This window comes from Drosophila subpulchrella, chromosome 2L, assembly GCF_014743375.2.
Source record: "Drosophila subpulchrella strain 33 F10 #4 breed RU33 chromosome 2L, RU_Dsub_v1.1 Primary Assembly, whole genome shotgun sequence".
NCBI classification, from domain to species: Eukaryota; Metazoa; Arthropoda; class Insecta; order Diptera; family Drosophilidae; genus Drosophila; species Drosophila subpulchrella.
Window position 1 is genome coordinate 3,037,345 of NC_050610.1, and position 24,526 is coordinate 3,061,870.

At 43.4% G+C, this 24,526-nt stretch overlaps 4 protein-coding genes across 5 annotated transcripts; 2 read left to right on the forward strand and 2 right to left on the reverse strand.

Moving 5' to 3' along the window:
• Positions 1-15: 15 nt before the first annotated feature.
• On the forward strand, positions 16-1,341 carry LOC119547507 (probable ribosome production factor 1). The gene has a single exon (XM_037854398.1). It carries the CDS (start codon positions 94-96, stop codon positions 1,273-1,275), a length of 1,182 nt encoding a protein of 393 aa, XP_037710326.1. The 5' UTR covers positions 16-93; the 3' UTR covers positions 1,276-1,341.
• An 8-nt stretch (positions 1,342-1,349) lies between these two features.
• LOC119547509 (peroxisomal biogenesis factor 19) lies at positions 1,350-2,725 on the reverse strand. 2 transcript variants are annotated; one of them, XM_037854402.1, is made up of 5 exons: positions 2,589-2,725; positions 2,388-2,505; positions 2,018-2,321; positions 1,794-1,957; positions 1,350-1,737 (listed from the first exon to the last, which is right to left on the reverse strand). In XM_037854402.1, exons 1-5 carry the CDS (start codon positions 2,635-2,637, stop codon positions 1,494-1,496), a joined length of 879 nt encoding a protein of 292 aa, XP_037710330.1. In that variant the 5' UTR covers positions 2,638-2,725; the 3' UTR covers positions 1,350-1,493. The 2 variants fall into 2 exon arrangements, with proteins under 2 accessions (XP_037710330.1, XP_037710329.1); XM_037854401.1 differs by having other exon boundaries at positions 1,794-1,960.
• Positions 2,726-12,705: 9,980 nt separating this feature from the next.
• LOC119546776 (segmentation protein paired) lies at positions 12,706-15,683 on the forward strand. Its single transcript, XM_037853328.1, has 2 exons — positions 12,706-13,048; positions 13,612-15,683. Exons 1-2 carry the CDS (start codon positions 12,982-12,984, stop codon positions 15,396-15,398), a joined length of 1,854 nt encoding a protein of 617 aa, XP_037709256.1. The 5' UTR covers positions 12,706-12,981; the 3' UTR covers positions 15,399-15,683.
• A 5,752-nt stretch (positions 15,684-21,435) lies between these two features.
• Positions 21,436-23,704, reverse strand: LOC119547542. Its single transcript, XM_037854440.1, has 2 exons — positions 23,623-23,704; positions 21,436-22,588 (listed from the first exon to the last, which is right to left on the reverse strand). The coding sequence occupies exon 2, from the start codon at positions 22,560-22,562 to the stop codon at positions 21,723-21,725; it is 840 nt and encodes a 279-aa protein (XP_037710368.1). The 5' UTR covers positions 22,563-22,588; positions 23,623-23,704; the 3' UTR covers positions 21,436-21,722.
• Positions 23,705-24,526: the final 822 nt, after the last annotated feature.

Below are 24,526 nucleotides of genomic sequence, written 5' to 3' on the forward strand. Positions count from 1 at the left end.
TTCCCTGTGAATGGTTTCGTGTGGAGCAGAAGAGGAAGAATATCAACACGTGCCGCTTGCATTTTACTTTTACTGTTCTTGATTTTACATAAAATGATTAAAGTTAAGCGAAAGCCAGCTCCTGCGCCGGTGGAACAGGACTCGGACAGCGACTCCAGCTTCGACGAAGAGGAGCCGCAGGATGTGGAAGTCCAGGAGGGGCCAGTCACCGATAGCAGCGATGAGGAAGAAGCTGCCTCCAGCAGCAAGAAGCAGCCCAAAAAGAAAGAAGCTGGTGAGGATTTGGAAGATGAGGACGATGATGATGATGACGACGAGGAGGATGAGGACGAAGATGACGACGAGGATAATGACGACAAGAAGACCCGTATTCCGGTGCTCAACCCTCTCAGCCTGATGCGCAACAAGGAGCAGCGTTTGGCGCTCTACAAAAAGATGAAAAAGGAGAAGCACAAGAAAAAGATGCAGGAGCGACGTGCCCGCCGCAAGGCAGGAGTACCCGCCAATCCGGGGCACACCATAGAGAGCCTGCGAGAGAAGGACCACACGGAGGTGGCCAACCTTAACGACTCGGACAACGAGGAGCTGCAAAAGGAACTGGAACTGGACGATTTCAGTTCGTATTTCGAGCGCTCCTACGAGCCCAAGGTGCTGATCACATTCGCCGACAACCCGGTGACCAAGACCCGTAAGTTCGGGCTGGAACTATCGCGCATATTCCCCAACGCCCTGGTTAAGATCCGAAACAAGTCGTCGGTCAAGAATATCTGCAAGAGCGCCGTGCGCGAGGAGTTCACAGACGTAGTGATTATAAACGAGGATCGCAGAAAGCCCAATGGGCTGCTGGTCATCCATCTGCCCAACGGACCCACCGCCCATTTCAAGGTGTCCAACGTGAAGCTCACCTCAGACATTAAGCGCGACCACAAGGAGATAACCAAGCACAGGCCTGAGGTGATCCTGACCAACTTTACCACCCGTTTGGGTCTGACAGTGGGCCGCATGCTGGGCGCGCTCTTCCACCACGACCCCGAGTTCCGCGGCCGGCGAGCGGTGACTTTCCACAATCAGCGAGACTACATCTTCTTCCGCCACCATCGCTACGAGTTCTCCAAGGAGGGCAAGCGCGTGAAACTACGCGAACTGGGACCGCGGTTCACCCTGAAACTGCGCTCCCTGCAAGAGGGAACCTTCGACAGTAAGACCGGAGACTACGCCTGGATTATCAGCAACAAGCGGCACGCCATGGAGTCCCGACGCCGCTTCTTCCTCTAGTTGTATTTCGAGGCATTGTATTTAGGTATAGAGAACTTAATAAACCAACTGATAATACAGAAATAATAGCTTGATTGAAGAGAGATAATAACCAGTAGCGAACGCCGAATTGTTTTGTCGGGGATAAAATAAAATACAAATTTCTTAGCCTAATAAATGTGCAACACTCAACAGTTAACCAATTGGCACACCACGAGACGACCGTGCTCCGCCAGCCACTACATGGTGGGGCACTGGGGACCGGGACCGCCGGCAGCTACAGCGGCCTGAGGGTCGCCGAAGGGAAGGTCGCCGCCCGTCTCGGCCAGAATCTCTGCTGGCGGCTGGCCGTAGTCTTGCAGTTTGCGCATGTCGTCCAGCACCACGCGGAACTTCTCGCGCTTCACGGCGGCCGAGTCCTCGGCCTTCTCACTCTGTAAATGTCCCTCGATCACCTTGTAGAGCTCCATTTGCTTCTGGTATCTGCGGGTTTGGAGTTTCAATATATGCTAGTCTCTGGGAGTTGGTTCTTGGCATACCTCTCCTTGTCCTCAGCCGACAGCTTGGCGTCGTTCTCCTCGAGGTACTTGGGGTACTTCTCCAGCAGCTCCCTGATGCTGGGCAGCAGGATCTCCGCCGATAGCAGGCTCTGCATCATGCCCTCCATGAAGGGTAGGAACATGTTTCCATCTCCCTCGCCAGCCTGCTAAAGGGTAGATTACATTAGCATTTAGGAGGAAATTGTGTGCCGATAGAAGCATACCCCGTCTAGGTTCAGGGAGCCGAACATGCTGGCAATGTCGTTCTCCGAGGCGGGAGCGGTCAGGTTCTCAGAGCCCTCTTGGAGGCCCTTGAGTGCCTGCGAAATGCTATCAGAATACTTGGAGACATCCTCGTCGGTCGCCGAATTCTCGCCGCTCAAGGTGAGCGCAGCTGCCTCGGCCATCTTCTTGAAACCGGCCATGATCTGGTCGGGATCTTGGGGCAGGGGCGGTATGTCGCCACTGGGCGTGTTAGGGCCGCCAAAGAGCGTGTTCATGCGATCGGCCAGCACCTTGGCCTGCTCACTGAGAAGCGGGTGCAGGTCAGAATACAAAGTTCAAGTTCCGCGCTGCAATTCCGTAGTGACTCACATGAAAAATGCATCGGGATCCTCGGAGCCCTCGGCTCCTTCGGTGGTCGCCGCATCCGAGGACGAGGCCTTCTCCTGTTTGTCTCCTGCACCACTCTTGTCGAAGTCCTGCAGAGCACCTGTGCGGAAAGTGGAGGACGTAGTGGACATTATGTAAGGCGTCGGAAATGGGCCTTCAAATGAATATCCGGCTTGTACTTACTGTCCAGCAGGTCGTTTAATTCATCTCCGTTCTTCTTTTCCTCGGACATTGTGTAATTTCGGGCTGCTTTTACCTGATTTCGAGGTGGGTGGGAAATGATAAAAAATAAAGACCCGTAGGGATGTAAAAAACATCGATGAATTGACCAACGATGTTTTTGGCAGTATTTCTCGATGATTTTCAGTGATATCGATGTTGGGCGAAACATCAATATTTAGCGGCGGTTTTTTTTTAAACTGTACGTTTAAACTCTTGCATGAGAATATGTATTCGAAAATCATGCTGATATTTGCATTCTAACCCGAAAATCGCAAAAACATGAAATCGTAATATTTGGACTTCCAAGGGCCAAATTTAGAATTTTGATGAAAATTGTTGTTGATTTAAAAAAAAGTTGTTGTTTTCGAAAACATTTGCAGTTATTGTATATTAATTTTAGTTCTAAATGGAAAATTTGATTTTTTAAGGTATATTAAAAATTTTATTTTCAAACAAAAGCCTTTAACAGTAACTAAAAAGTATTAAAATCATTTTCAGGTGACATTGTGAGGCATAAACATTATTAGAAGTATTCCCAAATTCATTTTTAAAAATCAGTTGGTACAAAATCAAATTATGGACATAACTGGAAAAAATGTTTATTCATTCCCAATATAAAAACGCAAACCAACCTTATACAAAATTAATATTAAAAATATATATCTTAATAATAAATTAAACATTTCTTGAATTAAATGCAAGCCCATAATATTTAATTTAAATATATTCAAATTTCTTTAACCATTTTTAATAAAAAAATATAAGTAAAATGTAATATTTCCCTATCTAAACATATGTGCACTATAAACTAGGCTTGAATGCAAATAATAAACTTCCATCCCAAGCACTTAAATATCCCTCGGGCCGAACAACATGAAACAATCCAAGGACATTAGTCGAAGATTATCTAAAATAATCACCCAAAATATTTACGCTTCTTCTGCGAAACTCTCAGCCAATCTCCCCGGGAATTGCACCTTGCTGTGCGTGGCCGGAGATCGGCGACCAAACTGCGACCAGAGCCCAAACCGCACATACCATGTAGCAATGAGTGGTGAGGGGTCGCAAATCCACCAAGGTCACGGCGCGACGCTGATGCGCGACCAATTCCGAAACCAGAACGTCACACCCATGGACGGGACACATGGATTTTGCAGTAGGGAGTCCACTCCCGCCTCAAGGTCACCTCTCCGGAGGAACCCCGCTTGGTTTTTCGATTCCTCTCATATGGTCAATTGGCTGGGCTGGGCTCTTTTCGACTTTAACCGCACGGTTTACCAAAAGAGCAAAACGAATCTTCGATTCGGTACGCCCACGCAGCGAAGTATTGTGGTAAATTTGTGTTTTTTCACTTCCACTTGGGGCGGAGTTTTCTTTGGGTTCCCGGTTCCCTGAAAGTGCCCAGCATGGGCGGAGCTTCGACTGAAATATAATGCATAATTTGGTGTTTTATTTGCGGCTTAGGGTGGGACTTTCCGCCTTGCATTTTCTATAGAAATTTGGAAGTTTAACTTTTGTGGGGTGTAATCTGTTTTCTTGTACATGTTCGGAGGCCAGCATTTGCCTTTTCTTTTGGTTTATTAGCATAATTCTTCTAAGTTGCTCTGAAAGAGTAATTTTCTTTTTAGAATATGAACAATTTTTTATAACCCAAACCATTAAAGACACATGGCTTAGTTTCGTTCTCTTTATATGTAAAACAATAGCATATCTCGTCCAACTTATATTTTCCCAGAATCTAAGCAGTTCAAAAAGTCAAGACAACCGTCAAAAAGTCAAAACAAAAGTCGAAAATGTAAAAACCCTTTACTGGCTAAAACAATTGATTTGGTTCACTCTCAAACCCGATCCCAATAAACTCGCTCTTTTTTGACATAATTTTTAAGGTTCATCATAAAAATGTTTATTCGGATATAATCGGTTGCTAGAGTTTGAATTTACCTGAACCTCCGCCCAGGCTTGATGTACTTTCCTAGAAGAGAGTTAGAACGGAACCCAAGATCCTAACCGTCATAAAATACACATCAGCATCCTCTCTAGCATTTCACTTCCTCCCTGCACGCACACATTTTTTTTGGGAACTTTGCGAGGATTGTATCTATAACCTTTCCATACATTGGCTGCGATTTCACGGTCGCTGATCGCAACGTTATTTTTTCCGACTTTTGCGTATCCTTCCAGCGAAAGAGGCGCGACTTTATGATCCACTGATCAGGCAATAATGGATTCCGCGATTGTTCGGTAATGGCAATGATTGCGGTTTTATATGCACATCAATGAGGTTGTAAGTTGCGGCGTGTGACTGCATAAAATGTATAAGATGGTAAAATAAATATCAAATATCGTGTATCCAACATGTTAACTAATGGAATGTTTACGTATAAAATCACTAGCTTGATTTACTGGTTCAGAATCTTTACTAGGTTTTAGTTGTAGAATGTAATATCTCTTTCTTTCACTTAGTATTTGATGAAAAAATATGGGTAATATCAAAAATAACAAGATTTTAAGGGATCTTAGGTAATATTAAAATATATTTCTAGGTCTTAATGTTAATATATCATACAGCTTACTAACGGTGTTGATATGACTCTCTGTCTGGCCAGGATCGGGTTATCTTTTGATATTTTGGCCATGGAAATTGCGATTACAAGGCTGGCAGACATTCCTGGAAAACTGGCAGTTTTCCTTTGAAATCCTCTCCCCGAAAAACCGGCGAAGACAACTGCTCGCAGCTTTCCAAAAGACGCGCTACCCGTTTCCATCCACCATTGCGCAATGGGGCGAGCTCTTCATGCTCTGACACCCATCGCTCTCCATCAAAGTGCCCATGCAAATGAGCCCTTGCGTCTGTCGCACGTTTTCCTCTAGGGGATTGGGGCGAAGGGTCGTCTGCTCCAGATGATGTGGGTTGATGTGGCTGCCCCTGGTCGCTGTTCTGTTTGATTAAGCGGAAATTAAGTGTGCGTTACGGTTGCAGCCTCCCAATTCGCCATGGCCTGCCTTTTTATCGTGAGCGGCAGCACATATTTTTTATGTTCCGCGATCGATTTGATATTTTAAAATTGTTTGATAGTTGCTGGTATGACCCCAGTGAAAACTTTTCATGTTATTGTGGTTAAGGAATTATACCTAATTAAAACCAATGCTGATAACTAAATTGTACTAGGAATTTAACTTTATTTGTATTTTAATGTATCCTATATAGCGAACAGCAAATAGTTTTTTCGTACACCTCTACCAATTATCTTTCCATCCAACTTCAGCTTAATTTTGTAAACTTAGTATGAATACTTTAAATAAAAGTAAAAATATTTAATATAGCTCAAATAAGATCCATAAAATAATATCTGCTGATCATGCGCTTTGCAATCTACGTCACATCCTCAACCATATAGACCTCAAGACTCTTTTCTACTAATGCATAAATAATAACAGGCTCTGGAAATCGTTTTCCATTTGCAATGCATTTTTTAATAGAAAACGCAGCCCAGGGCCAGTGATTAATGAAACAATTGAATAATTTTATTTAAATTCGCATACATCCGACGCGATCCGTGGCTAATGGACAAACGCCGCCGAAGAGAAGATCCCCAATCCCAGAATCCAAAGAAAGAGTCGAAAACCCGCGATGTGAGATGTGAGAAAAACGCCACCAATTTTGTGGACTCTACTCCGAGAAAACTAATGATGTTCTTCGCTGGATATATATGTTGGTTCGATCCACGATCGATGCTGATCGACTACAAAGCAGAGCAATTACAAATCGGAGAACTGGACAACAGGTTGCTGGCTGATGGATGGAGGTGTATGGCGATGGGAAAAGTGGATGTGGATGTGGATAGAGATGGAGATGGAGATGGAACCACTCGACGGGCCCGGGCCGGAAAACAAATTAATCTTGTTGACGTCGCGGCCTCGTCACTTTCTTCGGCAGGTCGAGGGCCCAGGTGTTTGATCTCGACCTGATGCTGATGCTGAAGCTGATCTGCTGTTGGACAACGATGGGTTGCGCCTACCTTTGCGCCTTCTGTTTAATGATCAATTTGTTGGCCTCCGTCTCAGATGTGTGCCGACAGCGTTTAGCGCTCGATTGGCTGGGATTGTTTTGTTTGTGCTCCGTTTGTTGTGCCCCAGGCTAATGAGTTTCTCGAAAGTGGGTGTATGTGGCAGGGGCTCCCCTTTCGGCCCCGGGATAAGGAAGCATCCCTGAGGCTCTTTACTTACTGCATGACCAGCGAAAATTCTGCCAGACTGTGCGACGTCAAAATACACAGGAAGATAATACGTTTTAGTAACTTGGGGGTCAAGTCACAGTATGTTAAAGTCCTTTGATTAAATAAACTTACATACGTGTGACACCAAAACTTTTGTACAAGCATTTAATCCTGTATGCATTAAAACATCATAATTGTACTTGTCACGTGTGGGTTTTTAAATAATTCTATTGATAATGTTGATCATGATTTTCTTGTTGCTTGTAAATTATTTTCCATTTTTTGATATTGCCAATTTGAAGGTTTTTTTGAGAGAATATTTTATTATTTTTATATCGGTTATTATAGTGGAGTAAAGTGTTTTATGTATTTCATAGAGTTGGAATATAGTATATATACTTTTAATCAGGATCACTACCCGAGCCGTACTAGCCATAAAGCATGAAGATTCTAGAAATTCTTCCGCAGCGAACTTTTTTTTCAGCAGTGTGCCACGCTTATTCTAGTGCCCACAAGCCGCACAAGTTTTTGGCATCCACATTTTAAAAGCTTAAAATTTTAAACACATTTTTCAATAAATAAATACATTTTTTTTAAAGTAGCAATATTGTTTAATTAATATTCATTATTTAAAGTAGTTTTTAGTATTATTTTAGAAGTTCAATTATCATTTATACTCATGACTACATATGTACCCATTAACAATGAAAAAGCAGGGACTGTAATGGTTGAAACATTTATTGATAAAAATAGTTTTTAACTTTTATTATTTTAAATTGACATTTTAAAAGACTTCTGTAATTGATTATAATTATTATTAACTGTTTATTTTCAAAACAGTTATCAATGACATTTCAAAATAAAAGACTAGCAGTGACTTTTATTGGCTGAAACTTAAAAAAAATGTATCAAAGATTTAGTTGAGAACATAAGTCTTTGACAATCATAAACATGTTTTCAAAACAAAATAGAAGCCCTTTCAAAATGTTCCTGAGAAACAGGCAGGGATTTTTACTTACTGCTGCTTTTTTTCAAAGGCCTTTATTTGATTTTCATTTGAATAAAAGTCGTTGTCAAAATTGAATTTAAGACTTTTATTTTTTAAATTTATTATTTACAGTTATCAAAAACATTAAAAAATATAAGTCAAACGAGACTGTTTCTTCTGAATTTTATAAAAAAAATCAAAAGAAACAGTTATTTGGAACTTCTAAAATAAATTTTGTAATAATAGTTGTTAAAGATTGTTATTAAAAGTAGCCATATAACATTTTATTAACAAATTGATTGCATTAAGAGTAACGAAATGTACTTATACATGTATGCTAAGAAAATTTATGTTACTTTTTCAAAAATATTTTTTGTCAAGAAATAAAAATAAATAAATAATCGAGTTTCGAGTTGTAAAATATAATGTAATTTGGATATTATCAGGTGTTAAAGAAAATAATATTTATTTCTGTGTTACTGCACTTTCTGAACAATATTGTTTTGCATGAATGTTCATAATTATAGAATCGGAAATAGTATGCTGCATTTCCAGCGGAGTGTTTTCCCTGAGTGCATGACGAATGCCATGCGGTCGGAGTGCCAAAACCATACGATTGTGGGCAGCGGCGCGAAGATCCCTCCGATTCCGATCGAGCCATATGAGAGATGCTAATTTGAGGACAAAGCAGTTCTGCGGAAGCCACCTCGCGACCCACAAACAACTAATGCCTTCAATTAGCCCGGCTAAACTGGTACCAAGAGCAAGGGTTGATCGCCCGGAGATCGGGAAAGGCCCTCAGCCTTCCGCCCCCTTTTTTACGGTGGGCGTGGGCTGCGTTAAGCCGCAGCATTTTTTCTCCGGCAGTTGGGCCGTGGCTCTAACTACCTGGGATTCCTTGGCCCGGTTTAGCGGGCCCACCCAACTGCCATGCCAAATCGTTTACAAATGTTGATCAATAAAACGTCGGTCTGTAATGCGATTATCCGCTATAATCGGGCGATCAACACTCGAGAACTTTTCCAAAATATTTGAAAAAGTCAACTGGCGATCTGCGGGATCCAGGATGCAGGATGGCCAGGATCCAGGGCCTAAGCTGGTGCGACTTTCCCTATAATCTCGCATTTTGCCGCTATTTGTTTGCATGCTTTAGCAGGGATTTCGATTTACGATCGCTCCGGACTCCGGAGAAAACTGTGCTGGGAGATTCAGAGGGCTGGTTTTGGGATGGGCCGTGACCAGGGGGACTCTTTTGCGACTCGTATTTACTAAAACTTACTGCGGATTAAGAAAAAGTCAATCGCCGCCTGCCAGTCTGTCGATCCAGTGGAAATATTTGAGGATCAGAACAGGACCAGAGGATCAGCGTGGGCTTAAGATTCGAACTATAACTGAGTTTTGTCGATGGAAATAAAAGTAAAATTCACTTTTAATACCTACCTATTTTGGGACTTAAGGATAAACATCAACGCATTAAAATAAAGTATATGAAAATAAATTATACAAATTTACTTAAAACTTTAAAAAATAGTAGTACAAATATGCTGCTTTAAATTTTTATAAATTAAGAAAAGGCAATTAAAGGTCGCCAAAGATTGATAAACCTATTTTTAAAGAAAACGCGTTTCATAAAATACAGTTACACCGTACAATGTTGAAAATAACCTTTAAGTGGTATTTACTTAGCTTAGCCTTTTCGTCACCATTTGAATACAGAGAATAGGTAACTAAGGATAATATACGACGCATTTAGACATGGCATGCCATGGTACGTTAAGATATTCTGTCCAGAATTCCCTAATTTCTAGAAATCATGGCTCTAAATAGTTCATTATCTAAGCATCCCGTAGTGCCTTCTACGGGAAGAGCCTTCTGTGGGCTGTGGGCAGAAGAAGAAACAAAAATTCGTTGCACACCACAGCATCCAAATGAACAGCAACAAAAACAACGAGCGCAAAGGGCCTGATAAAGACATTAGGCCCAGGGAACGTGAAACAATCAAGGCCGTTCCAATGTGTGACAACAGACCACATTACGTCCGGCCAAAGCGAATCGATTGCCAAACACAAACAGCAGCAGAAAGTTAGAGGAGAAAAGTTGGAAAAATAACGTTGACTCTAAAGACTTGGACATACCCATTAGCCAGATTGAATATCTGAAAAAAAAACCAAAAGTCCATGGAGGGATATCATTTCGGTGCCTTTTTTTTTAAATCCTGAATAACTTATATAACAACAGTTTATTACATTTTATGGTGTTTTACAGTTGATAGCCTGGAATAATAAAAAACTCAGTTGTTGCACAACTTTACTCTGGCACCTAAACTATATGAAAAGGTCAGACGATCACAGCGAAAATAAGAAACAAAATCTTTTGATTTTCTTTAAGACTTTATGGCAATTTTAAAAAGGAATAACATTTTGTTATGTAACAAAATGATTTTTCTTTTAAATGGGGGTTGTCTTTAAAAATTTGCTTATAAACTTACAAAGATATTTCAATATTTTTATGAGTTGTCTAACGTTGTTATTACAATGTTGGCTGATACAGCAAATAAAATAAGTAATATCAAGAAAGCCTACTAATTTTTTAAACAACAACGTCCAATGTAGATAGTTTTAAAAATTAGGGATTGTCGTAAATTGGGGCCAAATAAAAGGGACAATCCATTCAATGTTGTCGTCGATTATAGAGCTATTTGTTCGCATCGATTGGGCGCACGAGCCTCTTGAAGCAGGTCATCAAAATCAGATGCGATCCTTCTCTTGGAGATTCAGTTTCGCAGGTACGAGAGATTCGTTGGCGAAAGTTGACGATCACGAGGAGGATTTTCATTCATAGCACCCTGGGTGGCATCATAAAAAGTCTCTTAACATCCTTATTCATTGCACGGATGTGTCTTCATTTTCCCGCTGGCTGATTCGTGGAAATGCGAGCGAAGCTGACTAGCAGCGTTTATGGCACCGATGCCTCCTACGGCTTCCTGCATCTCTGCCAGGTCCTTTCTCTTCACAGAGTCCCGATCCTGTTGCAGGATCTCCCTTTTCCAAGTGTTGATAGCGCGAAATTAGCGTTATATGAGTTGCCTTTTCAGCGCTCATTGTCTGGCTAAATTGTGAAATCAACAAGGATCGAATCGGATAGGGTATCGATCGGCGATTGAGGCGCCTCTCTCTGCCTTAAGTTTATATCCCTGTGCCTGCTCCAATTGAAATGTCTTCGGATACCATCTTGCCATCAAGGCCGCGGCTCAAGGTCGTCAGGGTTTTTGCTATCCTGCCAGGCGAAAATGTGTGGACTCCTTACTGGGTGCCTGGTACTACGAACTCCTCCCGTTGGGTTTGCTTAACCAAACTCCCAACGGGCAGCCGCACCGAGCAGTAGAAACCCAACCTTTGTTGCCCTGCGGCCTCCGTCGTCCTTGATCTGTATATGGATCTGGATACGGATCCGAGCCAGGAGGATGCGCATTCGTCACGTCTCTCTGGGCCAATTTCCTCGCTGGCGTTTCGACCGGGGTCCATCATTAATTCTCCCAACACTTGGCGCTCTCTATTGTTCGGTGGTTTCGGGTTTTCGTAGTTATCCCGCTCGGCGCTTTCTATTCCAGCGGTTTTATTTAACTTCTTTTTGAGGGTCTCTGTGGCGTGAAATTCCATAATTAATCAATCTCACGACAGCCCACAGAATAGGGTCGCAACGATGCCATCACCTTGAGCACCGGAGCATAATGGTTTCAAAAGCGTGACAAGGATATGGATATAGTTCGGATACTTCTAACCCCAATGTTGAATGTTTAGTGGGGAAATAGCTAAAACTGGTCAATATCAGATGTTTTAATTGCAATCGAATTCGCGTTAAGCACTAAAGCTGTCTAATCAAATTGATCTTGTCTTGTCCAAAATAGATGTTCTTCTTTTTTCATATGACATTTTAAAAAGTAACATATTTTGGTCCATTTAAATAACTATTATTTTACACAAATCAAGTTCTTATTTGTAATCTGTAAATATTTGTACACTTTTTTATGTACTATATCCTAGTACTTTTATACCACTATATTGTTTTATTAAAACTTCTATCGACCGGTTCCGATTGCTATCTATAACTGTCGGAAAACTGGCTGCTCCCACGCCTATATAAATAAAAAGCCCTAATGAGGTATCAATAAAGGATATATTACGCTTGTAAAGAGTGTTAAACGCGTATTCGATTGCATTATGAGTTCCAGTGAATATCTAATTTGATTTCCAGGGTCGAGTGGAACCCCAAAGACTATATCGAGCAAAGAACCCCAGCCCAGGAATACCAATAACCTAAGATAACTTTTCCTTTTCAATAGTTTTAGATAATCATTGGGAGATGACTTGTAAAAATCAAATTGTTGCTAGACATATCCTTGTAACAAGGTGTCGATAAAGGATATACTACGCTTGAAAAGTGTATAATGCGTACTTGATTTAATTAGGTCTACCTCTTAATACGATAATTTATTTCCTGATAGCGGTAAAATCTCTCAAAAACTACATAATATAAGCTAAAGTCATGCCCAGGACGGGAATCGTGAGTGCCAAGGATCCTGTGTAATATTGGGGCGCCCTTGTTCTCGTATACCCCATCCAAAGTTCTCTCTTCTACTCCCCCATTCCACGACGCTTTCCCAGCTGAGACGCCCCCCGGCGACGAGCGAGATGGGTGCTATATAGCCCGATATCTGGCAGAGAGTGCGAGAGCGAGAGGCCGCGGTAGAGAGCTCTGCGATTGGTCCGCGTGGTGGTTACCTGCCAAGTGGCAATGGGATATGGCCGACGTCTGGGCCGGGGCTTCACAGAAAGGCAACGATCTTGGCCGACGTTCGGATGGTGAAGTCAGTCAGGCACAGACTGCGCAACGAGTCACACCGCTCTCGTCTTCGTCTTCGCCTTCGCCTCCGTCTCCTCGCCTTATCGAGATTGCGCCCTGAGATATTCGAACTGAAACTAATCGGTTAATCAGCACCTCGCAACGCTTACTTATGACTTTGACAGAGTGTCCGAAATTCGTCTAGATCTTAAGTGATAAAATAATCAAGTGATACACGAACTCCAAGACTGAGTTACCGCCGGTTTTGTGCCGGGACAACTTCGCGGATCTTGGAGCTCCAAAAAATATGACCGTAACCGCCTTTGCTGCCGCCATGCACAGACCCTTCTTCAATGGATATTCTACCATGCAAGGTAAGTGTCTGCCGTTTCTACATATCTTGAAGACACCCGAAGCTTTCGGAACCTCTTCAGATCTAAGAGTCGTGTGATATAACACTAAGCTCTGAAGTTTTTCCAAGTGGAACTTAGACCCGTCGAAACTATATCTAAATTATCAAGAGGATCCTATTTAGTATTCTTTCATTTGAGCTTTACTTAAAAGTTAACACATCTTCAAACACCTTAAAACTTCTTAAAGATATATCCATTCCCATCTCTCTTTGAGCTTTTTCTTGAATACCACAGATCTCCTGCAAATCTCTCGTTCTCTCTCGATCCCTTTCTAAACTCACTGCTCACTTCCAAAAACATCTCAGTTCGATCCAAGGCCGCCGGCAACTCTCTAATGGCCATTAGTTGCCCGGCGGGAGAGTCGCGCGCCTCTGACCTTCGACCTTAGCTCCGAGTTTCCCTCTTCCCGGGAAGTCAACTCCGGACGAAGGTGTCGTAAATCAAGTGACACGCGCTTCCCGCTACCTAGCAAATTGGAAAAGCCTCTAAAATTTCCATTTCCACTTCCTCTTCTGCCATTCCAGACATGAACAGCGGCCAGGGGCGCGTCAATCAACTAGGTGGAGTTTTCATCAACGGTCGTCCTTTGCCCAACAATATCCGTTTAAAAATCGTCGAGATGGCTGCCGATGGCATTCGGCCCTGTGTGATCTCCAGACAACTGCGCGTGTCCCATGGATGCGTATCGAAGATCCTGAACCGCTATCAGGAGACAGGCTCCATCAGGCCGGGAGTGATTGGTGGCTCCAAGCCGAGGATTGCCACGCCCGAGATCGAGAACCGGATCGAGGACTACAAGCGCAGCAATCCGGGAATGTTCTCCTGGGAGATCCGTGAGAAGCTGATCCGCGAGGGAGTCTGCGACAGGAGCACAGCACCCTCGGTGTCCGCCATTTCCCGCCTGGTGCGTGGCCGAGATGCTCCGCTGGACAACGAGCTGTCCTCCGCCTCGGAATCTCCCTCGGGTGGTGTTACCAAGGCCTCCAGCTCATGCGGCTCGGATGTCTCGGGCGGTCATCACAACCACAACAAGCCCTCCGATGAGGACATCTCCGACTGCGAAAGTGAGCCAGGAATCGCCTTGAAGCGCAAGCAACGCCGCTGCAGGACCACCTTCTCCGCTTCCCAGTTGGACGAACTGGAGCGCGCCTTCGAGCGCACCCAGTACCCCGATATCTACACCCGTGAGGAGCTGGCCCAGCGCACCAATCTCACGGAGGCCCGCATCCAGGTGTGGTTCAGTAACCGGCGGGCTCGCCTCCGCAAGCAGCACACCTCGGTCTCGGCCGGAGCTCCTGGAGTTGGAGTCTCCTCTGTGAGCCATGTGGCAACGGCCACCTCCCTGCCCAGCGTGGTCTCCAGTGTGCCCAGCATGGCTCCGCTGGCCATGATGCCGGGATCCCTGGATGCCGCCAGTGTGTACCAGCAGCAGTACGATTTCTACGGCAGTCACGCCAACATTTCCGTATCCGCCGGAGCTCCCATGACCGCTAGCAACCTGTCGCCGGGAATCACGACCACACCGCCGCACCATCATCAGTTCTATAACCCCAGCGGCAATACCGCGAGCTACATAATCCCGGGGGAGAATGGTAACACCACACCCACCGGCAACATCATCGTGTCCAGCTATGAGACGCAGCTGGGATCGGTTTACGGAACCGAAACGGATGCCCACCAGACGATGCCGCGCAACGAGAGTCCCAACGAGTCGGTGTCCTCCGCCTTTGGCCAGCTGCCGCCCACGCCCAACAGCCTTTCTGCGGTGGTGAGCGCAGGGGGAGTGACCTCCAGTGGGGGCAACTCGGGAGTCGATCCCTCGCAGTCGCTGGCCAATGCCAGTGCTGGAAGTGAGGAGCTATCGGCTGCCCTGAAGGTGGAATCGGCGGACCTGCTGGCCGCCAGTCAGTCGCAGCTGTACGGCGGATGGAGCTCCATGCAGGCACTGCGTCCCAATGCGCCACTCTCGCCGGAGGACTCGCTGAACTCCACCAGCTCGACGAGCCAGGCCCTGGACGTGACCACCCACCAGATGTTCCATCCGTACCAGCATGCGCCCCAATATGCCACCTATCCCTCGGCCCCCGGCCATGCGCACTCGCATCCGCATCACGGACATCCCCATGCGCCACATCCGCACGCACATCCGCATGCGCATCCGCAGTACGCCGGCGCCCATCCGCACTATCCGCCGCCCAGTTCGTCGGCACACTTCATGCCGCAGAACTTCAATGCCGCCGCCTTTCCATCGCCCTCGAAGGTGAACTACACAACGATGCCGCCACAGCCTTTCTACCACTCCTGGTACTAAACACCAAGCGCAAGGATCCTCCACCTCCAGGAGCAGGTGTCACCGGATCCCTGGAACAAGTCGCCAAAGATGTACATAGCTGGGGAGCAACATAAAAATAACATTTTTGTGTGGGGCAGTACAGACATTTTCCATGTGGGAAAACCTCTGACAGACTCGCCCCCAAAATAGTTCCAATTCGTAGACCTAAGCCTAGAAAATACCATACCAACTAAGGGTAGGAAGATAAGATGATAGATAGCCTAAGTAGCAAGTGCCTTGAAAATAAATATATCTATGCTAATTTATCCCGTATTCCATGATCTTTCACTCGAAATCCTGGCCATTCAGCAGCCTTGACACGCTTCTGTTCGCAGCGGGAAATGGGAAATCCTCTGGGCCATTAGAGCCTTTAAGTAGCTGCGCTTTCCACGGACCTGGCTGGAGACCTCAACAGTCGCCCCGGGCGACTCCTCCTTCTCTCGGAACTCCTGGTCAAGCTGTGAGAGGGGTCGCATAGTTTCCGGAAAAAGAGAAAACTCCCGAAATGGAATGCCAAAGATTGCATCGGATCAGGAAAGCGAAGACAACTCCAACCAAGGTGTTAATTGCCCCCTCGATTTCAGAGTAACTTAGAGTAATTGCCCTCGTTCGGACTTACCTCAAATTCACACCTCATCCTTTAGGATCGGGGATCAGCCCATCCTACGTGTCCGAGCGATGGCAATTAATGAAGTCATTATCCTTGAATCCTCACCTCCAGACAGCTCAGACAGCCTAGGGCTAAGTCTCTATTATTTTAATCTAGAAAAAACCTTAAGCGCTGTTTGTTTTCCTCTGGCCAGCGAGAGAAAAGTAAATATTGACTTTACAATCGACTTAGGAATCGGGGAAGGGTTTTCCAGGTAGACCGACAGATTAGCCAGGAAAATTGCACAAAATCCATTTAGATCTAGTTGATTTCGTTCTTCTAAAAACCGTAATCAGGGGATTTGCTAACTCTGTATGGGACATCTCTTCCCATCTCTAGACAAAATCGAATGCTAGTATCGCCAACTGGGTTAATAAACCAATTACGATTTAACTCGCTACCTACTGAGCTGGAGGGAAAACTCTCAGCCACAGTAGCAAAGAAAGCTTCCATCGGGAAACGATTAAATCGAAAATATTACGCATTAATTTTCGGTAGCGGTATAAAATTACCCAGCAAAGCGCGCGAGAGGAAAAGCTCGGCGATGTAACCTCCAAAAACACAGAGGGGCAGCCATGGCGATAATGGAAGTTGGGCCTGTCCAGAGATCATGGACATGCCGATCTCCCTGCTCTGGCATTGTGCCCTCCCCGTAAGCCGTGATTAATGAGCTGACAAAGTGTTGAACATCAAAGGCAGGGAAAACAGTAATTTACAACGACGCCACTCGAGATGAAATTTAATTTAATTTTTTATTAATTGTTGCTCGGATGTCGGTCGGATCTGGGCCAGGCAGGTCCCGATCGAGATCGATATTGAGTTTTCGATTGGGATCTACCTGCTGATCCGATGATGAACCAATAAACCCAGGCGTTGCCTGGCACATAAGCAGCGCAAAACCTCAAAATATTTACTCGACAGCAAGGTGGACTAACCCAAGAGGGGGATTTGCGAGCGATTTGCGAATCACAATTTCCAGTTCCAGGAGGCGGCCAAAGGTTGCGAAAGGATTTGCAGTGCGAGTGGTTGGCTGTCCCACTCACTCTTTCACTCCCTTTCCCACCGTCGGGATTAGGCCGTTTCGGAAATAATCCTTTGCTGCCAGGAAGAATGCAGTAAACGGCGCACAGCCCTCCCTTCAGGTCAACTCGTTTTCGGCCCGTTTACGACGGAGCCATAAACTTTTATTTGCTGTCATTCTTCGTCCTCGTGCGCGGTGCTCATCGCTCAGCCAGGACACGAACCCCTTTCCTCGCAGGATAAAGGGTCCTTTCGCAGGGTTCGCAGGCAAGAGTTAAGCCAGGAGAGTAGGAAAGGCTTAGCTTTCAGTCAGTCAGTCAGTCGGTCGAACGGAGTCAAAGTCAGGTAGAGTTCGTGTAGGTAGAGTCCTATCTCCCGAGTTCCGAACTGCAGCGATAATCCCTGCTAATGAGGTGTCCTGTGCAAAGCAGAGCTATGGACATCGAGATGTGCGAGGCGGATGAAAGTCCGAAAGTCAAGGATAATAGAGAAATGAACGGGGATTACAGGGAATGTATCGAAACAATCCAATTGATTGAAGCAATCATCTCCAAAATAAGCATTGATCCTGACGAAGAAAGTAGTCCAACAGGATTACAACATTATAATGTTAACTTTATTAAGTTGAAATAATCCGAGACCCAAGATGAACGAAAAATAAAGTTACTAATGTTACGATCGTTTTTATAGCAGCTTTATTATATTGTCTTTCAATCAAAGAAACAGTTTAATTCAAAATTCTAAAATGTTAAAAGAAGGTTATACCCCAGAGTAGAATAATGTATGAACAAAAAAACATTATTTTTCAGATCCTTAAAAAAGATCACGTTCTTCTTCTGACTAAAATTATAACACACTCTGCAAGGACTTATAAATATTTTACGTACGTATATAAATTTTATTATCAACTATTTTTTGACATCAACATTAACCGTAAGGTAATAAAATCTATGGGCAATCCATCTCTAGAGTTTAGGGATCGCCTTCAACGATGAATTATATAAGGTAAAAAATGCCAAAAAATAAATCTGCTCTGGATCTTAACGCCTTGACAATTAGTTTGTATTAGGGCAATTTATTGTTATAAATGTGGTGTACGTACTATAAATCATATTTGAAAAGAGTATAGGTAATATAATTATCCTTTGACCAATGGGTTTACTTCAAAGGATATTTGTAATATTTCAGGCTGATCCTGATATTATGATTTTTATTTCAGCAACCCTCTCAGATCCATTTATCAGCAGATACACTTGCACACCACGACCCGTCCAAACAGATTCCAGCCGTATTGGCAAACATTTCGGTTTGGTCTGTTGGGCCAACTACTCGTACTGTGATCCCTGTCATCGCCGATGTAGAGAGATCTCGAACAAGGTACTTTGAGGGTGCTCGGCCTCGTCCTCGAGTTATCCCACTGACTTGCGAGGGACTGGGAGTCGAGCGCATGCTGTTAGCGCACAAATTGATTTGTCAAATCGGGGCGCACAAGGACATTGCCATCATTAACGATGATTGCCCAGGACCCTAGGATCCGGATTCCGGACCCGTATCCGGCCGAAGGTCGTTGCGCAGTCGGTGCCAACGACATGGACTTTGGGCATGGGCATTGTCAACACTTTGCGTACCACGTACCACCAACTGTTTCTGTTGCTCTGTCGCCGTCTCTTTCGCTTTCCCTGTACCCATCTCTCTCGGGCCAAAATAGTTGGAGTTTTATTAATAAACACCTTGCTAGAGAAGAAGCGGGACAGCTGTACGTCCCACTCCCTCTTTGATCTTTCTAAAAACAGTCGTAATCGATTTGGAATGCTTGGCGGGACCTTTTGCTCCTTCTCCTTTTCACCGCCTGGATGGTTGGCAACTTGTCAGCTTCCTTTTGGCATCTCGGCCCAGCAAGTGTCTTCTGTCCAAGTCGGCTGCTGAGCGGTTCCATCGCCCTCGGAGTGCCAAAGTTAACGTGGCCGGAACGGTTACGCTACTTTCCACCAATTAAGCGGAGCTGCTAGCCGAATTGGCTGGCTAATTTAGATTGTATTGGCAATCGGATATGTAAAAGAGGGGGTTAATAAGGTGTGGCTCTGGGAGAGAAGGTGGCAAAAATAACCATTTTTGTTTGCATATTGTAACCTTGAATATGTTGGTTGTAAGCCAATCCATAGATACCGTGCAAAATCATCAAAAATTACATCAGATTGTCCGAAAATGTAATATCAAATTGCAAGACTGGTACTTAAATATTTATATTGGTGCAATTTACAGGTATACTACTTCTAAGGAGTAGTAAAAATATAATTTATGTTAGGAGTACAAAAGCGCTATACCATAAAATTTATTATTTTTGAAATCAACAAATTAATAACGATATTATGCATTTATTATCACTTTCTTTCCAGTATATACTGCCCTTTGCATTTGTATTATATTAATTTTCACATGAATATTTATTTTTAACCAATTTAATTTATACATACTATCAAATTAAATATCTAATCATATCGTAGTTTAAGTTTTTGAAGTAATTTGGCCTGGCTCACAAGAGCCTAAAGTGATTATTAAAAACTAAGTACTCTTACTTTCTTATACTTGGGTCTTAATTTCTCTCCATTTACCATAGATACTATCTGCAAGCTCGATCCTAGCTTGTTGCATTTACCTTCCCCGAACAGGTGCCTTTGTAGACCCCAACTCCCTTGCTCACAGACAATAGCTCAAAGCCAATTTCATGTACAATACAAGCCATCCAATTGAGCATTTGGCCAAATGGTAATGCGCTAGCCTCATGCCGACATTATTATTAATGATAAGCACAAGTCGCCCTTTAACGGCGGCGGGAAAAACAATGGAGAACTCCAATTTATACACTGTAGAAAAAAGTATAGTTTTTTCAAAACAGTTTGATCTTTAACATCCTAAGTCTCTAAGCAGAATTTTATTGCGAGCTACAGAATAAAAATATTAGCTGTCTAGACTTTTTTGAAGAAAAAAAGAAAAATTACCTAATTATTATTATAGATTCCTTTTAGTAATAATAAATAGATAATACTTTTTAATTATTTAATCATTATATAATAATAATCAAATATAGGGAAAACTTATACATTCATTTTTCGTCCCTATCGTAATAGGTTTTTTATAAGAAGTTGAAATCTGCTATATTAGTATGCTAACAAATTTTAAAGTTAAAATAATTTCTGCTTAATAACAACTATTCAAAAACATTTTATGACATTAATAACCATTTTTTGCGGTGTTCTGGACTCCTAGTTCGATTTCGATGTAGGAAAAGCGCGGTGCTCTTATCGCCGGACTTTTGGGGGGAACTGGCATATTAATGGTTCATTACGGTGACCCGCTGGCCCGATCCGCTCTCGACCTGGCCTGGACTTGGAGGTGGACTTGGGTGCCGGCCCCAGCTTCAGAGGCAGCTCCTTGTGGGCTCGGTTCGCTGGGGTTTCGATGGCTTTGTTTTGTGCCGCGATTGTTGGCCAGGTACGTACTGGGGACTTCCACTGACGCCTGGCGTGACGGTTTTAATTTTATTTTATTATTATGTATATGGTGGCGCAGGGTGCTTGCAGTCTATGGCAGCTCGCCACCACAGCCCCGTCCCCCCGGTCCGTAGTAGTTGGGCATTTTATCATGAACTTGTTTTTATGGCCGGGGTTCGGCGGGCTGCCTCGTAATTAGTTGTGGGACTCCTGCGGCAGCGCCACCTACTGGCCGTGGCGGGAGTAACGAACGACATTGCCCGACATTTCCAGGCCCCAAAGCTAATGAAGCAACAGCCCCAGTCCCACCTAACCTCAGACCCCTCGGACTTTCAGGCTTCACGGACGCGTGCAAATTCCATTGAAAAAGGAGTTAAACTCCGCTTTTTATTCCTCGACGGCCTGGCTTTATCTGCATTGGCCCAGCAATTTACGTGGTTCGTATTTTGTTTCTTGACTTCTTTGTATTATTTTGCAGTTCCGCAGAGTTTTTCAGAGTCGGGGGTCCACTCACATTGTGGCAAACTGAGGTTGGCGCGGCAGCCACTAATTTTGCATGAGGAAATTGGAGTTTGACATGTGCCCATGAGGGCTTGAGTTGAAGAATGTTTAAGGAGTGTGGTAAGTAAACTACCGCCAAGCTATCAATAAACTGTTAAGCTTAGAAAATATTTTTCTTTATTGAATTTAAAGTCATGAATTATGCCTAGACAAAATGTTAGTCTTAAAGAAACTGGAACCATTCAATTTTAATTTCCAACATATTATCTTAATTTAATCAACAAGTTTAATCTTATATTGATGTAGTGCTAGGAACCAGGTATTTAAAGTTATTAAAATAAATATATATTTCATATACGAGTATATTATTAAGAGAAATACGATCTAATTTGTGTATCAGTTTAATAACATTTTGACTAAAACTTTCGGCAAATCCACGGTATTTTCTAAATTACGACCTTGTAAGCTTAAGGAAAGGCTTGTTTTAAATTAGTAGGTGTATGATACAAAAAAGTTTGATATATTTATAAACCAATTGTTTAGATTACTTTAAATTCTCTATTGAAACCCTCGATTTCTTCAAATAATGGACCCTTAAGATAGTAAGCGTAGAAAATATATACAAATTTCGTAGCAGATAGTTCAGAAAACCGCCGAACGGCAGCGTCGAAGCTCGGATTTCCTCTCCTCCACCGTGTCCACTCCGAATCCGTGCCAAAGTGTGTCCGGCGGCTTGTTCCACCGAACAAAGTAGGTCTTATGGACGGCGGCCAGCTGGGGTTTGGATTTGCTCCCGGGATACAGGCGCCGTCGGAAGGGCCAGAGAAACCAGTGGAGTGGTCCTCGACTTATGGGAGGCATCTGTAGCTGTCCAGGGACCACGGATTGGATCGCCTCCAGCTGCAGAGTGGGGTGCGGTTGCTCCACTATCACGGGAGCTGGTTGGGGACCTCGACTCGGAGTACTGGTTAGTCTGGTGCTGGAATCGAAGACTTCAATCTCGTTCTGATCGCGCGATGACCACGGCTGCAGGCAACTGGATTTCAACGGAGATGGTTCCTCATTAGCCTCCTCCAGAATGGGGGAAACCCGGCTGCCGCGATTACACTTGAAGCAACGAGGAATCCTGGACTTTGATGGTGGCGGGGAAGGATCTGGTGGCGGCATCTTGACCAGGATGAAGTGGTCATTTAGCAGGCAAACGTCCGACACCTTCTCGTACTTGGGCTCTTCGCCGAAAAAGGCATCCAAGTCCACGTTCTGCTGGTAGATGCGGTAATCCTTCCCAAAAGGATTCAACTGCTCCCGCTGCTCTTCCAACAAACTCGATTTGCGGCATTTTACAATGGTCTGGCCAGGATGGTATTGCTTCCAGACCGATGGGGAAATGGAAATCCTATCTTGGGGTCGGTTCATGAGGCTGCAGGGCAGCGAAAAGATCCTACCAAAGATCAGTCCATGGAGGCGATGGTGCAGAAACATCCTGGCAGAGATTACAATAAGCAGGCCTGTTAAGGGTTAAAATTCAGGTAAGGTTAAGCTATTTCAAAATGGTCTCGATCTTGACATTAATGGAAAGGGGGGGCGATGGGTGAAAACGGTTGCATACTTTCAGGCCTCCAATAAAATTGAGCCGAGCCCTTTAACTTAAGTTTAGAATCTATAAAATAAATTAACTTGCTGTCATTAATCTGTGTTAATTATAAATCTAACTATTTATTAATGTCTTAAATAATTGGTTCATTTTTATCCATTTTGCTGCATTACATGTTCACAAATTCTTACTATATACCCAACAAATGCCCATTCTGCAACAACTCGATAATAGACTTCAATCACATAATAATCAGCTGCACCTCACTATTCCAACACAGAAGAGATTCCTTTGACTTTGAAAATCCCATTGCAAGCCGAACTAGCATGAACATAAACGAAATCCTCTTCTTTTCTATGAAAAACTAGTTTATACTACAAACATTAAGAAACAAAATCCTATTTGAGAGAATGTACTCGTACAATGGGAAGCTTTTTGGAAACACGAGTTGGATTATTATATATTTCTTAACCGATTTAAAAATATTTTCTGGAAAAGATAGAACTGAAAATCAGCACTCAATCAATTCCTTTTAAAAATCATTTGTTTAAGGTAATTTGTTTCATATTTTCAGATTTATCGCAGATTTCTCAATTGCGTTTATAGAGGGCCTAGTTTAGATTTAGGTTTTGATATAGGTTACACGAAATGGGCTGGCATTTTTCTTGTCGGACAGGCACATTATCCTTCGCTTGACTTTTGACACTGCACTTGGCCAAGAAATGGAGGAAGCAAGGAAGCGGCAGACAGGCGTCGAGAGTCCTTCGCTGGCTTGTTCCTCGAATCCGCTACCAATGCCAACAACAGCAACAACTGGCCGTATTTTATGCCCCACGAAAACAAAAGTTATATTTATTATTTTGACAGGTAAACAAATCACGAGCTCACCGCACCAACACAGACACACACCGAGGGGAAAACAACAAATGCAGGCAAGGAGACACTCACATTTTGGCGCTCCCCCTTTCGCGGTCTTCTTCTTGCTTCCGGTTTCCGGCTTCCCTTCCGCTCTCAATTGGGCGTTGTTAGCCGCTTGGCTCACCAACGGCAACTGAAGCCGCCTTTCAGGCCGCCGTCGAATGCAGCACAGCCACATGCGTGGCCAATTAAATACCCTTTCAAAAAGGGGAGGTACTGACAAATAGTCGGTGAATTTGTCCATACTGAAAACTTCTATCAAGAATGTTTAGGACAGAAGCTTTATACATACTTAAGCTTAGGCTACGGAATACCAGCACCAGAAATATGGGTTTTATACACCGGAACACATAATATAATAATAGAATAAACAGGTGTTGATGAAGTGGCTATAAAAAACTATCGAATCATTACTTTCTAAAGTATTCTGCTTTGTTTAAATTAACTAATAACTGAATAATAACTAAAATAATTTAGTGGTGGGTTTATAGTGACCTTAAAAGGTTTTGTACAATTATAGCCTGAATTTATTTGCTTAACATGTAAAACCATTGAAAAAAAAACAAAAATAAATATTTTTGTAGTCATCATTCGTTAGATATTCATACTTCAGTAAACCATATACAAATAAAATAATAATAGGTCCTTTGGCATAGAGTGTTTCTGATTCGACCACCGTCCTATTATTAACTTTCCCTTTTTGTTTTGCATGTTAATGGAAGGACGAACAGACGGATTGATGGTTGACAATTAGCAAAACATAGTGCAATGTTTTTAAACATTTCAATAAAGAACTTGTTACGTTAATGGAACTAGTGTACATAACAATAACTGCTTTCAATTGTCAAGGTTAAAGAACGTTTATATATTGTTCATATTTTATTCGGATTTCATTAAGCTGTATATGTTTGTTATTTATAATAGCACAATAATG